General features: G+C 35.3%; 2 protein-coding genes across 2 annotated transcripts; both read left to right on the forward strand.

Moving 5' to 3' along the window:
* Positions 1–290: 290 nt before the first annotated feature.
* LOC11432928 (probable LRR receptor-like serine/threonine-protein kinase At1g67720) lies at positions 291–5,412 on the forward strand. Its single transcript, XM_003625525.4, has 15 exons — positions 291–568; positions 989–1,520; positions 1,601–2,106; positions 2,298–2,430; positions 2,546–2,617; positions 2,708–2,776; positions 2,854–2,925; positions 3,110–3,178; positions 3,371–3,525; positions 3,613–3,854; positions 3,960–4,086; positions 4,161–4,229; positions 4,352–4,538; positions 4,674–4,809; positions 4,892–5,412. The coding sequence occupies exons 1-15, from the start codon at positions 475–477 to the stop codon at positions 5,225–5,227; spliced, it is 2,799 nt and encodes a 932-aa protein (XP_003625573.1). The 5' UTR covers positions 291–474; the 3' UTR covers positions 5,228–5,412.
* Positions 5,413–9,103: 3,691 nt separating this feature from the next.
* LOC11421480 (nuclear transcription factor Y subunit B-10) lies at positions 9,104–16,832 on the forward strand. Its single transcript, XM_003625527.4, has 7 exons — positions 9,104–9,265; positions 9,388–9,614; positions 9,695–9,824; positions 10,060–10,065; positions 10,375–10,449; positions 10,567–10,617; positions 16,420–16,832. Exons 2-7 carry the CDS (start codon positions 9,400–9,402, stop codon positions 16,456–16,458), a joined length of 516 nt encoding a protein of 171 aa, XP_003625575.1. The 5' UTR covers positions 9,104–9,265; positions 9,388–9,399; the 3' UTR covers positions 16,459–16,832.
* Positions 16,833–21,018: the final 4,186 nt, after the last annotated feature.

Raw genomic sequence — 21,018 nt, forward strand, 5'->3', positions numbered from 1 at the left:
AAAAAATAGATTTTTGCTTATATTAGTGACCAGAGAGTTTAACATTTTGTACCTATTAAAAAAGTTGACTATACAAATTCCAAAATAGTTTACCATGTTTAGTTTTTTAACCTCTTAGTAGCATTTTCCTTGTTTTTTTTTGTTGACAAAACTCTTACTAGCGACTTTGACTTATATTTTAGGAAAGTAGTAAATTGAAAGAGAGTGACAATTAGAGGATAAATAAATATTTTATTCTCACTGAGTTTTGAAATATTTGCCATAAACATGCAAAATTTAATATACGACACTAGTATATTTGTTCATAGGAACAGACAGAGATACTTGAGTACAAGAATATAGTAATATACTAGTAGTATTTGGAAAAGGTGGTATTGTTAGTGTCCCTTTGGGGTTGGCAGTGAGAGAGTGATAAAGTGGCTTTCTATCTTCCCTGTTTAGTTCCTCTCCTCCATCTTCACACACTTCCTGGAAATGGAGACTAACCTTCTTTTCTTCCTATTCTTCCCCTCTCTGCCACTCTCACTCTTTCTCCTCCTCCCTTTTTCCTCTTCTCAGATCATGCAAGGTATTTCACTTTCTCCTATGTATAATATATTATTATATTTATTTACTTTTTTCACAACCTTGTTTTCGTGTCTCTCCAATGCCCCTTGTTTTTATGTTGTTCATTTTGTGCTCTTTGTATTGGCTTATTTGACATTATCCACTACTATAACCATTTGTGAGTTTGTTTGGGAGATATTATGGAAATAGTTTAGGGCATGTCTATAAATTGTTTTCAACTTATTTTCATAAGTTCTTTAGGATAGCTTATTAAAACAACTTATAGCTTTTGTAAAAACAATCTGTCTTTATGTTTTGTCACACAAATAGCTTATACATAAGCACTTAGTCTTTAAACACTTAATTAAGCTGTTTTTCCAACTAGAGCCTTGGATACTTTTAGACTATGTTGTTGAGTGAGAAAGTATGTGATTTTGAGCAGGTTTTGTAAGTTTGGACTGTGGAGGTTCAGAAAGTTTCACTGATGATATTGGACTTGATTGGACTCCTGATAATAAGCTTACTTATGGTGAAATTAGCACTATATCAGTTGTGAACGAGACACGGAAGCAATACACCACACTACGCCACTTTCCTGCTGATTCCAGGAAATATTGCTACACGCTTGATGTTATCAGTAGGACAAGGTACCTATTAAGGGCCTCTTTCCTGTATGGGAATTTTGACAATAATAATGTCTATCCTAAATTTGACATTTCTGTTGGTGCGACACATTGGTCTACTATTGTCATTTCTGATGCTAATATTATAGAAATGAGAGAGCTTATATTTTTGGCTTCAAGTTCAACTGTGAGTGTTTGTTTATCAAATGCAACAACTGGACAGCCGTTTATATCTACGCTTGAACTTCGACAATTCAATGGTTCAATTTATTATACACAATTTGAGCAACAATTTTACCTTAGTGTCTCTGCAAGGATCAATTTTGGTGCGGAGACTGATGCTCCAATCAGGTACCTTAATCCATTCTTTATCTTGCTGGTTTTGAAACAGTTTTCTGTCTTGTAAGAGGCTTATGTTTCTTCCATTTCAGGTATCCTGATGACCCTTTTGATAGAATTTGGGAGTCTGATTCTGTGAAGAAAGCAAATTATCTTGTTGATGTTGCTGTTGGAACTGAGAAAGTTTCTACCAATGTACCAATTTTAGTTAATAGAGACGATGTACCACCAGTGAAAGTGATGCAGACAGCCGTAGTCGGTACAAATGGATCTCTAACATACCGGTTGAATTTGGATGGGTTTCCTGGCAATGCTTGGGCAGTCACGTATTTTGCAGAGATTGAAGATTTGAGTCCAAACGAGTCTAGAAAGTTCAGGCTTGTGCTTCCAGGCCAGCCTGAAATTAGCAAGGCTATTGTAAATATTGAAGAAAATGCTTTTGGGAAATATCGCCTTTATGAACCGGGATTTACCAATCTATCCCTACCTTTTGTACTCTCCTTTAAATTTGCCAAGACGCCCGATTCATCCAAGGGACCTCTCGTAAATGCGATGGAGATAAATAAGTATCTTGAGAAAAACGACGGTTCACCAGATGGTAAGTTCCTCAATGAGAAGCTTAATCTGATTGTATGATCATGAAATGTTGTTTGGCTAATTTGAAACAGTTTAGAATAGAAAATCCATTTAATAAATATGTTGGATGCAATGCAAAACGTTACGAGCTAGATCTTGTTTGAAGCATTGGAAAATTATAATTCATGTTGTTGAGGGTTGGATATTTTGCAGTTGAAGCTATTTCCGGAGTGCTTTCTCACTATTCTTCAGCAAACTGGACACAAGAAGGAGGTGATCCATGTCTTCCTGTTCCATGGTCATGGATCCGTTGTAGCTCAGATCCACAACCAAGAATAATTTCAATGTAAAGGTTAATCTTTTTGAGGTTTTAATTATGCCTATATGTGGATTTCCTGCTATTGGTAAAGGAGAAATGTAAGGGTGTTGTAATTGTTACCTTGTGTCCCTTGTGGTGGCAGCTTGTTATCCGGGAAAAACTTGACTGGGAATATTCCTTCAGATATTACCAAATTGGTTGGTTTGGTTGAACTGTAAGTTTGGTATTGCTTTCTAATTTTGTCTCTTGTTTGATCTGTCAAGCTTGAATCGTGATAGTGGTGTAATTTTATTCATGGATGCAGATGGCTTGATGGAAATATGTTGACCGGCCCAATACCAGATTTTACCGGGTGCATGGACTTAAAGATCATGTAATTTCTGATAACTTATTTCCTTCATCATTCTACGCATGTAGTATCCAGTTAATTGAAATCCTTTTCTCTTACAGTCATCTTGAAAATAATCAGTTCAACGGTGTGCTACCAGCCTCTTTGGCGAACCTTCCGAGTTTGAGGGAACTGTAAGTTATCTGGAACATATAGTATCTATTATTGTATCAAAATAGAAATTAGTATACTTTTGAAGTATACTTTTGATGCATAGAATTGTGATTTTAGCAATTGGACATATACTTATCCACCAAATAATTCTTTTGTTGCTTTATTCTTTTGTTATAATTCGAGTAATGCTTGTGATGTTTGCAGATATGTTCAAAATAATATGTTATCTGGAGAAGTACCACCACATCTACTAAGCAAGGATTTGATTTTAAAGTGAGTACATTTTTTACTTTCTAACTTAAACATAAGATGAAACCGTTCAGCATTACATATGAGAAAGTGGAATAACTTAATGGCTGGTTGCATCTTATGAAGTAGTTCAAATTAATTATGTTTTTTTAGAGCATTTTCCAAATTTCTAATTCCCCTCTAAATAATGACAACTACATTTTTTTTCATCATCAGCTACTCAGGAAACACTAACCTTCACAAACAAAGCAGAATAAAGAGCCACATGTATATTATTATTGGTTCAGCAGTTGGTGCTTCTGTTCTACTTTTGGCTACTGTTATATCTTGTTTGGTTATACATAAAGGAAAGAGAAGATATTACGAGAAAGGTAGGATTCTAAGCACGATTATTTATTCCGTTATTGTTGGATATTTGAGATGATAAAAAATGATTTACTTGTTTACACTCTTTATAGATCACATAGTTTCTGCTGTCCCTACTCAAAGGCCGGATTCTTGGAAGAGTGATGATCCTGCAGAAGCTGCTCACTGCTTCAGTTTAGCCGAAATTGAAACTGCTACAAACAACTTTGAGAAAAGAATCGGTTCTGGTGGTTTTGGAATTGTATACTATGGGAAACTGAAAGAAGGAAAAGAGATAGCAGTTAAAGTTCTAAGGAATAATTCCTATCAAGGCAAACGCGAGTTCTCCAATGAGGTAACTTGCATTAAATAAACCATTCTAAGTATTTCAACATTATGATATCCTTATTATTTTTGTTCAATTGATATGATATTTATGTTATATCTTTCTTTGATCCAGGTGACTCTTCTATCAAGAATACATCACAGAAACTTGGTACAACTTATTGGGTATTGCCGAGAAGAAGAGAATAGTATTCTTGTGTATGAGTTCATGCATAATGGCACTCTCAAGGAACATCTTTATGGTAAGCCTGCATGATTTAAATCTAAGAACATAAGTCAGTAGTCAGTGTCTTGAAATTTTTCGAATTTCTTGCAGGCACTTTAGAGCATGGACGGAGTATCAATTGGATTAAACGTCTTGAGATCGCAGAAGATGCTGCCAAAGGTTTATACGTTTTACAGAATTTAACACTAATAATGCGTTATTTAAGATAATAGAATCAAATAGCCCTTCCCATATGATATAAGTTACATGTTATTAACTATATTATTCCCGTGCTTGTCCAGGAATTGAATACCTTCATACAGGTTGTGTTCCTGTAGTTATCCATAGAGACTTGAAAACCAGCAATATTCTTCTTGACAGACAGATGAGAGCCAAGGTTTCAGATTTCGGTCTTTCCAAACTTGCTGTTGATGGAGTCTCCCATGTTTCAAGCATAGTTCGTGGGACAGTAGGATACCTTGATCCTGAGTAAGGCATTTGTCTATTTTCCATGAACATTTGTGTTTTAGCAAACAGATTATTATTTCTCTCTCATTTTTTAATGACTTATGGTCCAAGTAACCTCAAATCTTCACTTAATTTTTTCCATCTTTCTTGATCTAGGTACTATATTTCCCAACAGTTAACTGACAAAAGTGATGTTTATAGTTTCGGTGTAATTCTTCTTGAACTCATATCTGGTCAAGAAGCAATATCAAATGAAAGTTTCGGCCTTCATTGCCGAAACATAGTACAGTGGGTGAGTTTTAATTTTTCTGCAAGCTTATAATTTTGCAATTTGGAGTATTAAAGTATGTTTTTGAGCATCAATTGTTTCACAGGCAAAATTACACATTGAGAGTGGAGATATACAAGGAATTATTGATCCCTTGCTAGGTAGCAACTATGACCTACAATCAATGTGGAAAATAGCAGAGAAAGCATTGATGTGTGTTCAACCTCATGGAGATATGCGACCATCGATTTCGGAAGTTTTAAAAGAGATCCAAGATGCAATATCTATTGAGAAAGAGGCTGAAACATTAAGAGAAGGTAATTCAGATGAGGCGTCAAGAAATTCCTTTCAGTCTTCCATGAACATAGGTTCAATGGATCTTGGCAGAGCCGAGAGTTTCCTTTCAATTGATGAATCCATTGCACAGCCTACAGCAAGATAGATTTCTCTTCTAATGTTTTTCTATTCATTTCTTTCTCTGATTTTGTATTTCTTTTGAGTGTGTTCATATTGTGGTCTGATTAATATTAGATGCTCCTTGTCATCCAAATGAAGTGTATGTATGCTGGAGTTTACGTGCAATACATTTTCATGCATCAATGGCACTGTATACATTGAATTGTTCGAGTTCTCCAGCCTAGCTTGCTTAACCCGCCATTTCGAGAACCATGATGCAATGATCAGTTGACCACAATAGCTCAACATCTTAGAAATTGGCAATAGCAAGAAACTTTTCAAATCAGGGGATGAACTATCTTCATTGATTATATGGTCAAGTGAAACTAGGCAATTGAAAATAAACGGGGTGGAAGAGTTTATAATATAGAAAGAGGAGAGTATGGTGTTTAAATGGTATAGATTGGTCCTATCAGAGGCTAACATAAGTAGCCTTCTACATCTTTTGTAGAATTTGCTTCATAGGCTTTGAGACTTTCTAACTCCTTTCAATTGATTGGTCAAAAGAAATTTTCCAACCAATTGAAGTGCATGAAACTTTTTGCTTTTTGCAAGGGAGTATTTGAGAGATCGCCGTTGGTAAAAAAGAAAGAAAAAAAAAAAAGAGAAAAATCTGCATTACTCACAATGTTTATAGTTTACCCCCTCCGGCTTATAATAAATGATCTATTTGACAATGTATAATATTGACCTAACATACTTTGATCACATTTTTCTACTGTTGTTGCCGGTTTTTATTAAGGTAATAAAAAGAGTGGACATCTATTTTTCATTAGTAATCTATCTATAAAGAATAAAAGTCTTAATACATTGATAAAAAATGCTTAATCATCCAATTTTTTTTTTTATGAAGACGAGCTGAAATGTCAGTAAAGTAAGAAAATATGAAATTGTTTTACTATCCAATTTCTTTATGGGCAGAAGCCAACATGTCCTGGAGTTAAAAGAATAAAAATTGATTTCTTATGCTAACAATAATGAATTTTGCTTTATGGATAGTTACACAAAATGCACTCTTTTTTATCTTGTGTCAACTTATCATACAAAATTTCTTATTCATATGTTAGAGCCAGGGATCGAACTCATGATCGCTTAAAAGTTCAAATTTCTTACAATTGATCTAAAGTTATGTCGAACTCGAATGACAAACTTTCGCAAGCAAAAATTGAAGCATTTGGAAAAGGATCATAATCATCTGACTTTCACAACCTAGTTGATGGTAAGCTTGATGTGGTTGATTCGAGCTATGCATGATTTGAACTGTAGAACAATCAAGCTAATGCTTAGGTAAGATATGCCTATGTGAGGTGAGTTGACATGACTTGGACAATCATACTAGTGATGTGGTAGCTCTTGGGTGGACGAGGTGAGCTAGTATGACTTTAATGGTCAAGCTAGCTGGTTCGGGCGAGGTGAGCTAGTATGACTTGAATAGTCAAACTAGTGTAGTGTTGAGTAGGGTAGTAAACTTGAAATATTAAGAGTTATATGGTATGTGTATCTATATTGGTCCATAATCCACCAATCGGTATGCCTAATAATATGTAACCGCTTGTTCTTCATAAGGTCGACTCATACTAGTCCAACACACAATTATATATAGGCAACATATAGCCATAATCTTAAAATCAAACATATGTTAAACCAAACTCGTGTGAATTGGTTTGTAAGAGTGTCATTTTCTCAAGATCTAAGTTCGATCTCTAAATTAAGAGAGGTTTAAAATACACTTATATAGTATAATATTATTCTTAATTTTGTATTTCTCGCACAATACCTTTTCGTTTTTCATTTAGTAAATTTCAAATTTATGGTAAGCAATCATGCATCATAAAGTTCAAAGCTACAATTTTCCACGTAAATTTTAAATTTTAAATTTTTTTTTTGTAACATACTCCCTCCGTCCCAAATTGTATGACGTTTTGGCCATTTCACACGTATTAAGAAATGTAATTAATATTGTGTGGGGAAGAGAAATTATGAGTTGTTTTACAAAATTATCCTTAATAAATGGTATGGAAAAGATAAAATAATTAAAAGAAGAGAGAGTAATTAATACTTAAGGATATAATAGGAAAACTAACATTAATATTTCATTGGTATTGTAAAGCGACATATAATTTGGGACAAATTTTTTTTCCAAAGCGACATATAATTTGGGACGGAGGGAGTATAGTTTAAATTTGCTATACATTTTATTTTTATATCCAACAATCTGCTATACATAGTGTTCATGCCCAATAGGAGCTGTTGGATTGCTACGAGTTTTTGGATTTAATTATATTTATCTACTATCTAACATAAGGACCTTAACTGATTAAAAGTTTAAAATATTTCACACTATTAAGGTACCAAAATTCACATATTTCTATTTTTATTTTATAAATAATCTCATTTCAATTTAAAAGGGAGTACAGAAAAGTACCTATAATTGTGTATGTACACTTCAGAACTTTTTCTTTCTAAATAAGAGAGGAGCAAAGAACATCGAGTGAAAAACAAACGAAGCGGCCAAGCCTAAAAGTCACCTTGTCGAGTACATATAGTTCCAACAGCCAACACGTGGTCGAATAACGCACCTTGTCAGAATCATTAATGACATTCAACCCAAAAAAACTCAAACTCTTTCTTTTTTTACGGAAAAACTCAAACTCGTGTTTTATTTTTTCTTTTTTACGCCAAAAACATTATTATTTTTTTTTTTTTTAACAAAGGAGCCTAAGCCCAGCAGAAGAAAAAACTAAACAGTGACAACTTTAGGGGTCGTTATTTCCGTAACATCAGCTAGCATCAACAAATTAAACTTAGCTGGGCACGCTTCATACACCCGCAGACCAAAACCATGATCACACCCTATGTATGCAAGTGCATCTGCACATGTGTTTGTCTCGCGATAAGAATGACACACTTTAATTTTCCACTCCAAAGCTAACAATCTACGAATTTTTTGGATGAGTCACCAACCAACAAGACTTCCATCCTTCCGAAACTGCAATGTATGCACTATCACACTGGAATCAACATGTAGCTCCACTTTTTTTTGAAAGAAATGTAGCTCCACCTTTGAAAAACCTCTATCTCTAACGATTTGAAGATTGTAAAGGATTTCTAAAAGTTCAACTCTATACACACTGTATCGATCCAAAATTTGAGAGTGACCTTCAAGCCACTTCTCATCATGATTGCAAAACAAGCCCCCACTACCAGCTGCAATATCTCTTCTACTAGCCGTATTGTATTCAGTCTAATCTATTTGGTAAAAAAAAATACTGAACATGATTCATATATTTATATTATTACGGCCATGCCAATATTTGTCTTAAAGATTTTCTTATAGTCAAGAAAAATTAATGTTCAACTTTTGGTAAAATAAAGTGACACAATTTATAACACATAATTTCTACTAATAAAATTAATAATACGTGTCTTAAAAATACATGTTAATATTTTGTTATTAATATTTCTTTCCAGCAACATATATTTGTACACATCGTTTACATACTCTAATTTCTAATATTCACCTTAGATTATATTATTATATTGACCGCACCACAAAAATAAATATGCAAACACCTTCTTACACATCATACTTATTCTATTTCTTCCCACATAGTTATAATGAAATTTTCTTTTTGTTTATTAAACATTCTCATTTGTAACAATTTCTTAGGTGTGAATTCTATCGATCTTGTTATTTAATGAAAATTCTATTAAGAATAGAAGAAAAATAATAATTCTATTTATGTTTAACTTTTTAGGCCAGGGGTGGGGTATTTATAATATTTTTTTACTTAAAATAATTAAAATCAATTAAAAAAATTAGATTTTTAATATAAAAAAAGGTTTAAAAAAAGAATAGAAAAAGCGAACTCGGAGAGTGGCAATAATAAAAGAAAACGAACGGTGGTGATAGGTCTCATTCTGTAATCTCAATCGTCCTCCTCCTTCCTTTCTTCTCCAGCGTCCGATTCTCTCTCCATTCTTACCGATCTACGCTCGCGCCAAATACAAACATAATATTCAGGTATCTTTATATTATTATCCCTCCAAAACTATAACAACTACTATATTCTCATTCTCCTTCTCTCTCTAACTCTAGGGTTTCATCCTTTTCTCATCGATCTATAATTAATTTCACCATGTTAGGGTTCCGACGATATGTCCGAAACTCCGGCGAGTCCTGGCGGCGGCAGCCACGAAAGCGGCGAACACAGTCCTCGTTCCAACATCCGTGAACAAGACCGTTTCCTTCCTATCGCCAACATCAGCCGCATCATGAAAAAAGCTCTTCCTGCTAATGGTAAAATCGCTAAAGATGCTAAGGAAACCGTTCAGGAATGCGTCTCCGAGTTCATCAGCTTCATCACCAGCGAGTACGATTTTCAAATCATCCTTACTTTCCTTTTCTTACTTTTTAGTTTGATTTTCATTAATTTGATGTTTAATTGTTTAGGGCCTCTGATAAGTGTCAGAGAGAGAAGAGGAAGACGATTAACGGTGATGATTTGCTTTGGGCGATGGCTACTTTAGGGTTTGAGGATTATATTGATCCTCTTAAGATTTACCTTACAAGATACAGAGAGGTTAGGTCATTTCTTAAATTTACTTTTTTTTTCTTCAACTTTCTTACTTTTACTGGTACTTTATAAGCTTTTCTGGTCCCCAGTGAAAATTAATGTGAATTGGGTCCTCTGACAATGTATACGGAATTAATTTCAAGTTTTTAGTTTTATAGTAATTTTATTGCTCATGTGCTTTTTAACTGATGGTAATTTTTTTTTTCATTGCTTTGTCATGGGTCGATTGGAAATGTTGCAGATGGAGGTAATTTCAAATCCTTTCTTTCATTGCTTGAACTTGAATATATTTGCAGCTTAACAGTTGTTGTTTGAGATTAGTTTTTTTGCACTGATGGTGTAAAGTTTTCTTACACATACATCTAACCAAATCACGTCATTGTACCACTTTTATAGGCTAGTTACTAAAGTATCTACACAAATATCTATCTGGCGTGATTTGATTGGTTTAATGTGTAAAAAAGTTTCACACTTTCAATGTTTTGGAATAGGTTTCTGTGATTTTTTGGTGTGCGCCGATCTATGTTTTATGGTTTTGCAATTTGTGGTGTTTCAGGGTGATACTAAGGGCTCTGCCAAGGGTGGAGACACATCTGGCAAGAAAGACGTTCAACAAGGTTCTAATCCTCAGGTAGTAAACACACACACACACACACAAATTATGCGTGATTTTATAGCCGGAGAACACACCCCTAGAAACAATTAGAAAAGTAGTATCTGATTTTGTCATATTTTGTTGAAATTGCAGCTTGTTCATCAAGGTTCTTTCTCACAAGGTGTTTCCTACACAAATTCTCAGGTAACACTACTCTCTAAAATGCTAGGCTGTTGTATTGAATGTTAACAAAAGAAAATGTCAATGTTGTTGCTAAAACTATGAATTGCAATTTCCATACGAATAAATATGATGATTTATAGTTCTCGATTTCACATAAATATTGCCCCCCCAACCCCTACTAGCACACAACACATATTAATCATGACAAAAATAAAATGGGATTCACCGATGCTTCCATTTTACAGAACTTTCTATGTTCAAGTCCCCTTTTCTATAAAAAGCTTTTTTTACTTGGCTTTTATTACATTGATTCACACATTGTTTGCTCTCTTACTGTTTTGGTTCGAAATTTTAATCTACCCATAGAAAAAGGTCCATGGTACAATTTAAGTGTCTGTTAACTTATCAATGAATTCTCCCCTTTTGGTTGGTAGCTCACATCAATGCATCCATTAAAGTAAGTTGTGTGGGCTCTATGAGTTGTTTGAGATTCTTCTTCCTACATGAATTATTTTTTTTTTTTTTGGTAATACTTCTTCCTACATGAATTCTATAAACAATAAAAATGTTAATGCTGCTATATGGTCCCTGCCACCCTGGGCTTTCTAAACATTCATTTACAAAATGTATTAGGGTTAAATTAGGTTTTGTGGATCTTGTAATTGTTGGCTGGGGAGGATGGTTTGGTAGCTTGGGTGGGGGAGTTAAGGAGCGTAGTGATCCCCACTCCCAACATAATACTAACATTAGCCATTTCAAAATAAAAGAAGTTCACACCCCAATGAAAAAAAAAAGGTTTTTTTAAGCTAATCAACATGGGTGTGTGAATGGGGATTTTTTTTTTATCATATGTCAACTTATGTAACAAGTGCTTAAATTCAATAACACTAATTTGTGTTTGAATATGTATGTTGGAAGTTGTATGTGATTCCAACATTTTTTTCACTCTAAAAATAAACTTTGGGGTGAATGGGAAGAGATGCGTAAACCGTTTTCATAAGCTATATTGGCGAGTTTATCAGAATAGTAAGATGAAAACAGCTTGAGTATATTGTGATTTATAAGCTATTTTTATGAACTGTTTCCCAAATAATATCTTCCAAATGTTTCCTATATATTTAATCTTAAGCTTGTCTGTTGGAATTCTGACTTGGATATCAACACATTATCATTAGATTTTGCTAATTTCCCTTGGCCTATATTTCGGATCACATCGGACATATGATTAGTAATTTATAATTGATTGAATAGGCAAGTCAAAATATTATTTGAAAATGATTTATGTACTTGTCATCATGTGCTCCGTATCAGTTTCAAATTTACCAAAACACTTCAGCATGCACTTGCAGCAAAGCCATTGCCACACCTGCAAACAGCACTTCAATTCTGCCCATTACTATGACGGGGAGGCCTAAAAAAAAGCATATATAGGAGTCAATTAGAATATAAAAGTCAAAATACATATAGATATTAGTCAAGTCCCTGCAATCTATGGTCTACGAAACTAGAAAACCATGAAAATCATCTCATAGAAAAGCTATGACCCTAACATACTACTCAACAACCGTTATCAACAACCTCAACCATTGTTAACCATACCACCATTGTCCAGCCTTGGTGGAGCACATCATCAGCAAGAACGCTACAAATGCAACACACTACACCCCAAATCTGCTTCAACAATTGGAGCCACCGCTCTTCACCCACAACTAGACCCAAATTCCTCAAATCTCTTCAGTGCACTGTCCCTCTGTATGAGCTTCTACGAACACGATGCTCAAAGTCATATCCTAATTTCTAGAAGGACCAATTTATAATTTGATCATTTATAAGCACTGTGATATAAAGGATTTTGAATTAACTTACAATACTTGCTGTAGCCATTCTTGCTAGTGGTGCACCAGTACACCAATTTTAAACTGATGTGCCATTGAAGTCTTTTGAATATGAATATTTCTCATAATATTGAAAGGAATGAAAACCAACTATTTATATACATGAGATATGATCTAAATAGGAATGCAATCCTATCATAACTCCTAATGATACTAACGGATCATACTATATTAAATATAATAAATATCAATATCTCAACACTCTCCCTCAAGGTGGAGCATATCCATCTTGTCACATATGTAAGTTATCCGAAGACTTCGTAAAGATTTAGTAAAGATATCTGCAAGTTGATCCTTAGAATTGACAAATGAGGTTTTGATGACTCCAGAGAGAATCTTTTCCCTAATGAAATGACAGTCGACTTCTATATGCTTTGTTCTCTCGTGAAAAACCGGATTGGAGGAGAGGTGTAAAGCTGATTGATTATCACATACGAGTTCCATCTGACCAACCTCGCAAAAACTTAATTCTTGCAGTAAATGTTTTAACCACACAAGCTCACTTGTAGCATGAGCCATTGCTCGATACTCGACTTCTGTACTTGATCGAGCAACGACTGTTTGCTCTTCCATGAAATGAGATTTCCACCCACAAAAATACAATAACCAGGAGTAGACCATCTATCACTCACATCACCTGCCCAATCGGCATCTGAATACCCAACGATATTAGTGTGGCCTCTATCACTGAAAACAAGTCCTTTTCCGGGTGCTCTTTTGATGTACTTAAGAATTCGAACAACTGCATTCCAATGATTTATTTTTTTTTGAAAACTCGGTATCCGATCCAAGAATCGACTAATCCGAGGGGACCAATCCCACCGCCCACTTGCGGGGGCCCCGTTTAAAGCCAGAGCAAGCTCTGTATGGACTTAGCCCACCGAAATTGGCACCAGAGGGAATCGAACCTGAGACCTCTGGAGGAGCAAACTCCAAGATCCCAAGCCAACCACTAGGCCAACCCCAAATGGGTTGCATTCCAATGATTGTCACACGGAGAGTTAAGGATATGACTTACTACACTAACTGGAAAAGATATGTCAGGTCTTGTTGGGGTAAGATAATTCAATTTTCCCACTAGTCTCCGGTATCTTCCTGGATCGGAATAAGGCTCCCCCTGGTCAGGAAGGAGCTTCACATTAGGATCCATAGGAGTGTCGGCCGGTTTGCAATCTATAAGACCTGTCTCCTCTAAAATATCAAGGGCATATTTTCTCTGAGAGATAGCAATGCCTGACTTTGATTGAGCCACCTCAATCCCAAGAAAGTAACGTAGAGGACCTAAGTCCTTAGTCTGAAAGTTTTGAAATAGGTGTTGTTTTAATGCTTTAATACCTTCGTAATCATCACCTGTAATCACAATATCATCAACATAAACTACAAGATATAGATATATTGATTTGATGATGAACATTTAAGAAAGACAGAATGATCTGATTCGCAACGGGTCATCCCAAACTGCTGCAAAGCTTTGCTAAATCGACCAAACCATGCCCGAGGTGATTGTTGCAGGCCATATAAGGACTTCTGCAATTTGCATACCAGACTACGCCTCCTGAGCAACAAACCCAGGAGGTTGCTCCATATAAATCTCTTCTTCTAAGTCACCATGCAAGAAAGCATTCTTGATATCCAACTGAAATAAAGGCAACATTTCATGGCGGCCATAGTTGTAAAGAGGTGAACAGATGTCATCTTCGCAATTGGTGAGAAGGTATCACTGTAATCTTGACCATAGACCTGAGTACAGCCTTTAGCCACTAATCGAGCCTTTAATCGATCAACTTGTCCGTCAGGTCCCACTTTGACATTAAACACCCACCTGCAACCAACAACAGATTTTCCAGGAGGAGGTGGAACAAGCTCCCAAGTATGGTTGGATTCTAAAGCTACCATTTCATCAATCATGGCTTGTTTCCATCCTTGGTGAGATAATGCTTCATGAACTGTCTTAGGAATTGAGACAGATGACAGAGTAGAAACAAAAGCAAAGTAGGAAGGAGACAGTCTGTGGTAACTCAAAGTTGTAGACATGATGAGGATTAGCAGTTGACCTTTTACCTTTATGAAGAGAAATAGGTAAGTCATTAGAAGGCTCGTGTGGGACCACAACAGGAGAGGAGATTGGAGCAGTAGCTGAATCACTTGAATCAGTAGTAATAGTCTTCGGAGTTGAATCACTAGGAATCAATAGGAGATGTTTCTGGAGCTTCAACATGTCGACGCTCATAAATATTACCGTAACGGCGGAACTCAGGGTTAACTTGTAACTGTGGAGAACTTTGAGTAGAGACAGGTGGCTCAAATATTTGGGTGAAATAGAGGAATAGATATCACTTGAGAATCGGTAACATCTGTTGTAGAACTAGTTGTAGTAGGTGAAGCAAAGAATGGTGTATCCTCGAAGAAAGTAACATCTGCTGAAATATAAAAGCGACGTGTAGATGGAGAATAACACCGATACCCCTTTTGGGTTCTAGAATAGCCCAAAAACACACATTTGACAGCTCGTATAAAAGCGACGTGTAGATGGAGAATAACACCGATACCCCTTTTGGGTTCTAGAATAGCCCAAAAACACACATTTGACAGCTCGTGCAGACAATTTATCGCGACTAGGAGTGAGATCATGAACAAAACATGTAGAGCCGAACACACGAAGTGGGACTCTGTACAAAGGGTCCTTAGGAAATAAGAGTGAGTGTCTATGTCGGTGGCTCTGACAACTGTCAGCGGTGGTTGTGCTCTCACAGCTGACTTGAGACCAAACAGACTAAAAAACTAGGGTTAGCCTTGTCGGCAGAACCCAAAGAAAAACCTAGCTCTAGATACCATTTTGAATATGAATATTTTTCATAATATTGAAAGGAATGAAAACCAACTATTTATATATATGAGATATGATCTAAATAGGAATGCAATCCTATCATAACTTCTAATGATACTAAAAGATCATACTATATTAAATATAATAAATATCAATATCGCCAAGCCACTAATATAACTATATTTTCAGTGCTGGAACAATGGTTTTGAAAATAATTTGTTACTCGCCTTTAAAGGTGAAAGTGGTGCTTTTCGTAATCGCTTTTCCCTGCATGTGACAGATTGGTCTGATTATTTTCTTGTGTTTATGACCCAAGCTCATAAGGAGAGCCTATCCTAAAAAACTAGTTTTTTTGGGTGGATAGTCCTATAGCTCATGTAGCGTCTTCAATCCATGTGGATCATGACATTGCATACGCTTCAAAAATTGGAACCAGTGTCACTTGCGACACAAAATCTAGAAATGGATATACTGCTACCCCATACCAAAAAAAAAACAGCTAATTAGATACCAAGTTTTTATTAAAACAATTATACTGGTCCAACGGTCTTAAGATGTCACCTTTAAAGTTAGTATCCATGATGGCTGTCTAGTTAGAATTACTTTCACTTCGACTCTTTGAAGACTATTCCTTTCCTAGTTTACTTCCTTGTAGGTTGTCCCCTTTTCATCAGCTGACTTTTCCTGGAGGTAAAAATTGTAACGACTTGAGCTCTTATGAGTATGCCCATCCCAGAAAATACTTATTTGGTAGGAGAGCCTTTATTTGTTAACACATGTCTCTTAGTCTTTCTGTTAAGAGGCCAACCATGTTCGAGGAGCATGCATCACACACTAAATACAGGCGTCTTTCCCGTTGGGATCTGAACCGTAGTTTGTCACGTGTTTAGACTAGTCTCTCCTCTAGACCCAACCACCATGGGAGAGTTGTGTGGCTTAACAATGTGTTCACATGATATTGAGCAATCATAATATGGATGTTTTTCCTCTTCTGTTTATGATTTTATATCAGTTTAAGGAATTTATGTTGATATAGGAGATGTAACTTTCTATGGATAAAGATTTCTTTATATTGATACTTTTTTTATTCTTTGATCTCAGGGTCAACATATGATGGTTCCTATGCAAGGTCCAGAGTAGGTAATAAGCCAATTGATCTTCTCACAGTGGTTGCGGTGTTTTCAGTTCGGTGCTGGTAGAGCTTTACTAAATGCCGTCGGCATAATTGAATGTATTTCATGTAATGTTAATACTGGCATAAGACACATTGGTTCTTGTGTCCTGATTTTTTTTCTCTCTAAAATTATGGTTTGTATATTATGTGTGGAGTAAAATTATTTATTTCAAAGTTACATTTGTAAGTGCTGGACCCATGTTAGTCTTGATTCCTTCTGGCGGCTTGGCAAAGGCTTAAGAATTTAGGTAGCTGATTGTAAGCATAAATTGGTATATTTTTTCGATCCTTATTTTGGTGTACAATAATGGATGAAGATGTTTGGGTTTTTTTTTTTGGATGACAGTGATGTGGTATTTTTATTGAGTGAGCATTTTAAATGAGATTTTGAATCAACTTGATTTTGATGATTTGATCAAAATTACATTTGAAGTAAGATGAATTGTGTTGGTATGATTTTATTCTAAAAGTTTTATGTGAAGCTTAATAGAAATTTTTATCTAATGTGAATTGTATTTTATCACTTTTAGTTAAACAGTATTGATATGGTAGCCCCGGCCTTTAAGCAAGCAAGTGGATGTTGTGGTTATTTTTCTCCAAGGCTTGTATAAACTGCATAAATGCAACATCAATAATATTCTTAAATTCCTGTATTTCTATTTGAGATGAAAATTGAACTTGATAGGACTCAATTTCAACTAAAGCGTTAGCAAATAAACAAAGTAGTTTAGCCAACGCCAAAGCAAAGACCTGTTCAACTACCTCTTGATACCCAATAGCATATAATCTTTGACATAAAGGAGAAAAGAGCATCAAGGTTAACAAATAAATGATTGAAGTAAATATATTTTAACTGTTGTTTGACAACTTTTATTGTTAACTAAGCTTCCTTTGTAGCTTAAGAGATCAAAAGTGTCAAGATAAGACGGAATACAAGTGTATATTATTATACCATTATATAAAAGCAATTTCAAAGTTAAGTAACACTGTAGCCGGAAACTAGATTATTATATTATTATAGCATTATGGTGTCGTTTGATCCATGTAGTAAACCGCACTTGATGACATAAGACTTGGTTGTTGTTGTTGTATAGTTTTTGCGCTTTAAATGAGTCGAATTCCTTTTTTGTGGTCAATAATGTTTTTTTTTTGCTACACTTTGGACATTATTTTGTTCCTTTTCTTCATTTAATAATGACATACGTGTGTGTACATTGTTCTTGTGTTTGGTTTGTTTAGGCTGATCTTTCTCCAAGAACTCTTTTAGGAAGTTTGGTTATGTTACGTTGATGATTAATTTGACTGGTGGGGTAGTGTTGAAAATCAATAAATTTGATTAGTTGTGCTATTTAAATTATGAGATAAGTTTTTAATAATAGGGTTTGGTTGCTATAGATAGAAATTATGAACTTTCCTTCCAAAACATACAGTATACTATTTTTGTTCTGAATTTATGCCAGTGAATGAAAATCTAACTAAATTTTTTATCTATACAGAAGGTCTATTTTCATTGGGAAGTAGAAACAGTTGATTGGTAATCAAGGCATAATTTATAAATTTAAGACCAATTTCTTCAAATTCATTAGTTCAAAACAAAATGAGTTCCACACACTCAGGTCAGGAAACTGATGAATATCACAGTTGTGCTGTGCAAGTTCTCCAAGGGATGTGCAACAACAAGATGGCTATGATCATAGGCAACATGGAAAAAATATATCAAGCGCACAGACTGAACCTTCGGATGGAGTAGATGCACTTACTAAACTTTGTAGAATTTTATCATGTTATAATCGAAATGGTTCAACCCGCGACACAAGTTTTGACTCATTTCCACCAAAACTTGTCAAATTGCTGAAGCATGACACTGACCCTGATGTAATCTTGTTGTCTGCGAGGGTCATCACCTATCTATGTGAGAAGATTCCTGAATTAGCTGGTTTATTTGTTAGCCTTGATGCTCTTCCTGTTTTATGTCAAAGATTACATACATTTGAGTATCAAGAAGTAGCCGAACAGGTCTTCACTTTGGTCCTAGCTAACTAATTTTCTTATATTAAAAATGTTAACAACGCACTTTTCAACACTCTTTTCAACGCTTTCTCCTGATAGTTGATATTGAGTCCTACTCCAATGGAGTGTGTTCAAGAGAGAATGTTAAGAGTGTGTTGCTAGTACCTTTATGTTCATTTTTCATCTCAAATAGAATTACAGGAATTTAAGATTACTATTGATGTTGCATTTAAGCAGTGTATACAAGCCTTGGAGGAAATATCACTACAACAACCAATTGCTTGCTTAAAAGCTGGGGCTACCATGTCTATTCTGAATTCTATTGATTTCTTCTCAACAAAAATACAAGTTAGCTTCTAACTGATTATTGTATATCATCATTTTCATATTAGAAGTGATCACGATTTCTTGTCATACTTTAATAACCAATTTAGTTTGAACTTTTAGTTGTTAGAGTCATATAAGAATTATATTCATGCTTTACTTATTCTTCCACCCTTTCATCAGAGAGTGGCCGTTTCTATTGTGGAAAGGATATATTTAGAGACACTGCACTTTGAAAGCCCCGTTCCTTTAGTTTGCGTGGAGGCTATTCCAATATTATGCAATCTTCTTCAGTATGAGGATCCTCAGGTACCACTAATTGGATTAGAGATTATTATTTTTCAGTGGATTTGTCTCATTTGTGAGTATATTTTACTTTTCTGATTTTTACTGATATAAAAATTTAATTCACCAGCTGGTCGAAAAAGTTGTTTCCTGCTTAATTATGACAGTGAAGTACTGTGCTGCTAAGTCACCTGAAATTTTGGATGAATTTTGTGCGGATGGGTTGATTGAAAAAGTCATACATCTCTTAAGTTTAACTAATCAGAGTCAGAGAGCCTTATCTCCATTAATTTATACCGTAAGCAAAAAATTTGATTCGCTATTTTTCCCTTCTTCTTGTGGATTTTGAGAATGATAATATGATATAAGAATCGATTCTTGGTTATCAGTATTATAATATACATGTGAGTTGTATTTCGAATCATAACAAAACTCAATCTAAATGAATAATCGAGCTATCTTTGTTAGACATGAATCCTAACACCAATTTTTATTTTGTCATTTTGTTTTGTGACTTATCTTGAATGATTTTGACGTTCATACATAATATATCAATTAATGTTTTTGCGTATCACTTGCTTGCTTGCCACTTGTTTTAATTATATGTATTCACAAGTTATAAATAGATTTGATTTACAATTCAAAAAATAGGTCTTCCAATTCATGATTTGGTAACCATTAACTTTGCCTGTTAGGGATTGATAATATTTCTCGGTAATCTTTCTGCGGGTTCAGTTAAAGCCTTCAGGACATTACATGATCAAAACGTAAGCAGTCTATTGATAGATATACTGCCTCTTCTTGGCCTCTCGAATAGTACGTCGGCAGTGCTGCTCGTTTGTGGAAGTTACATTATGGTATGCAGCTTGTGAGAGTTAACTTAAAATCAGGTTTCTGCACAATCGTGGCACGACAGCTGGGCTTCGCGGCACGATGCAGGTTTTAGTTTTTTGGGCAAGGCACTGGAAAAATCGTGGCACGATGGGGTCGCATCGTGGCACGATGGTGCGCTGGCGGATAAAAATAAAACATATTTTTGGGAGCAGATTTGTTACAGTTTTTGTTACAGATTTGTTACAAATTTTAGGCAGATTTGTTATAGATTTTAAGCAGGACTTTTACTATAAATATAGACCTTGTATCAAAGCAAACTTTGAGAGATTGAGATAGAGAGAAACACTATTAGGATTGGAGTCTCTTGGTTACGGGAAGAGATTGAGACTTTGGGTAGAATTAGGCGGAAGACTATTCTTGTAACCCATTGATTTCTCTTTGTAACGTTACTCATCAAATAGTGGATCGGAGGGCTGCTCTCTCCCCCAGACTAGGTCAGATTGGACCGAACTGGGTCAACAAATTCCTTTGTGTTCTTCTTCTTCTTTTGTTCTTCTCACAGTTGTTTTTTCTACTTTTGGCTCGTATTTTATTATTCCATACGCTTTGATTTTGGTTGCTTAATTATCCCTTGCTCCACACATCAAGTTGTTATTGGTGTGATTTTTCGTCGAATTCACAACAATTGGCGCCCACCGTGGGGCAAAGGGTCGAAGGATAATTAAGTACCATGGGTTCAAAGTGGGATATCGAGAAGTTTACCGGAGATAACGATTTCGGGTTATGGAAGGTAAAGATGGAAGCGGTGTTAATACAGCAGAAGTGTGAGAAAGCTTTGAAGGGTGAAGGTTCGTTACCGGTCACCATGTCACAAGCGGAGAAGACCGAGATGGTGGACAAGGCCCGGAGTGCCGTTGTCTTGTGCCTCGGGGATAAAGTTTTGAGAGAAGTAGCAAAGGAAGCAACCGCGGCATCAATATGGGCAAAGTTGGAATCTTTGTATATGACAAAGTCTTTGGCTCATCGGCAATTCCTAAAGCAACAACTCTACTCATTCAGGATGGTAGAGTCAA

The sequence above is a fragment of the Medicago truncatula genome, chromosome 7, assembly GCF_003473485.1.
Source record: "Medicago truncatula cultivar Jemalong A17 chromosome 7, MtrunA17r5.0-ANR, whole genome shotgun sequence".
NCBI classification, from domain to species: domain Eukaryota; kingdom Viridiplantae; phylum Streptophyta; class Magnoliopsida; order Fabales; family Fabaceae; genus Medicago; species Medicago truncatula.

Bases quoted from the DNA above. Each gene is read 5' to 3' on its own strand.
- LOC11421480 (XM_003625527.4), top strand. From the start codon at position 9,400: ATGTCCGAAACTCCGGCGAGTCCTGGCGGCGGCAGCCACGAAAGCGGC. The intron at 9,615-9,694 runs GTACGATTTTCA...TTAATTGTTTAG, and splicing joins ATCAGCTTCATCACCAGCGA to GGCCTCTGATAAGTGTCAGA. The intron at 10,450-10,566 runs GTAGTAAACACA...TTGAAATTGCAG, and splicing joins AACAAGGTTCTAATCCTCAG to CTTGTTCATCAAGGTTCTTT.
- LOC11432928 (XM_003625525.4), top strand. From the start codon at position 475: ATGGAGACTAACCTTCTTTTCTTCCTATTCTTCCCCTCTCTGCCACTC. The intron at 2,926-3,109 runs GTAAGTTATCTG...TGATGTTTGCAG, and splicing joins CTTCCGAGTTTGAGGGAACT to ATATGTTCAAAATAATATGT. The intron at 4,810-4,891 runs GTGAGTTTTAAT...ATTGTTTCACAG, and splicing joins GCCGAAACATAGTACAGTGG to GCAAAATTACACATTGAGAG.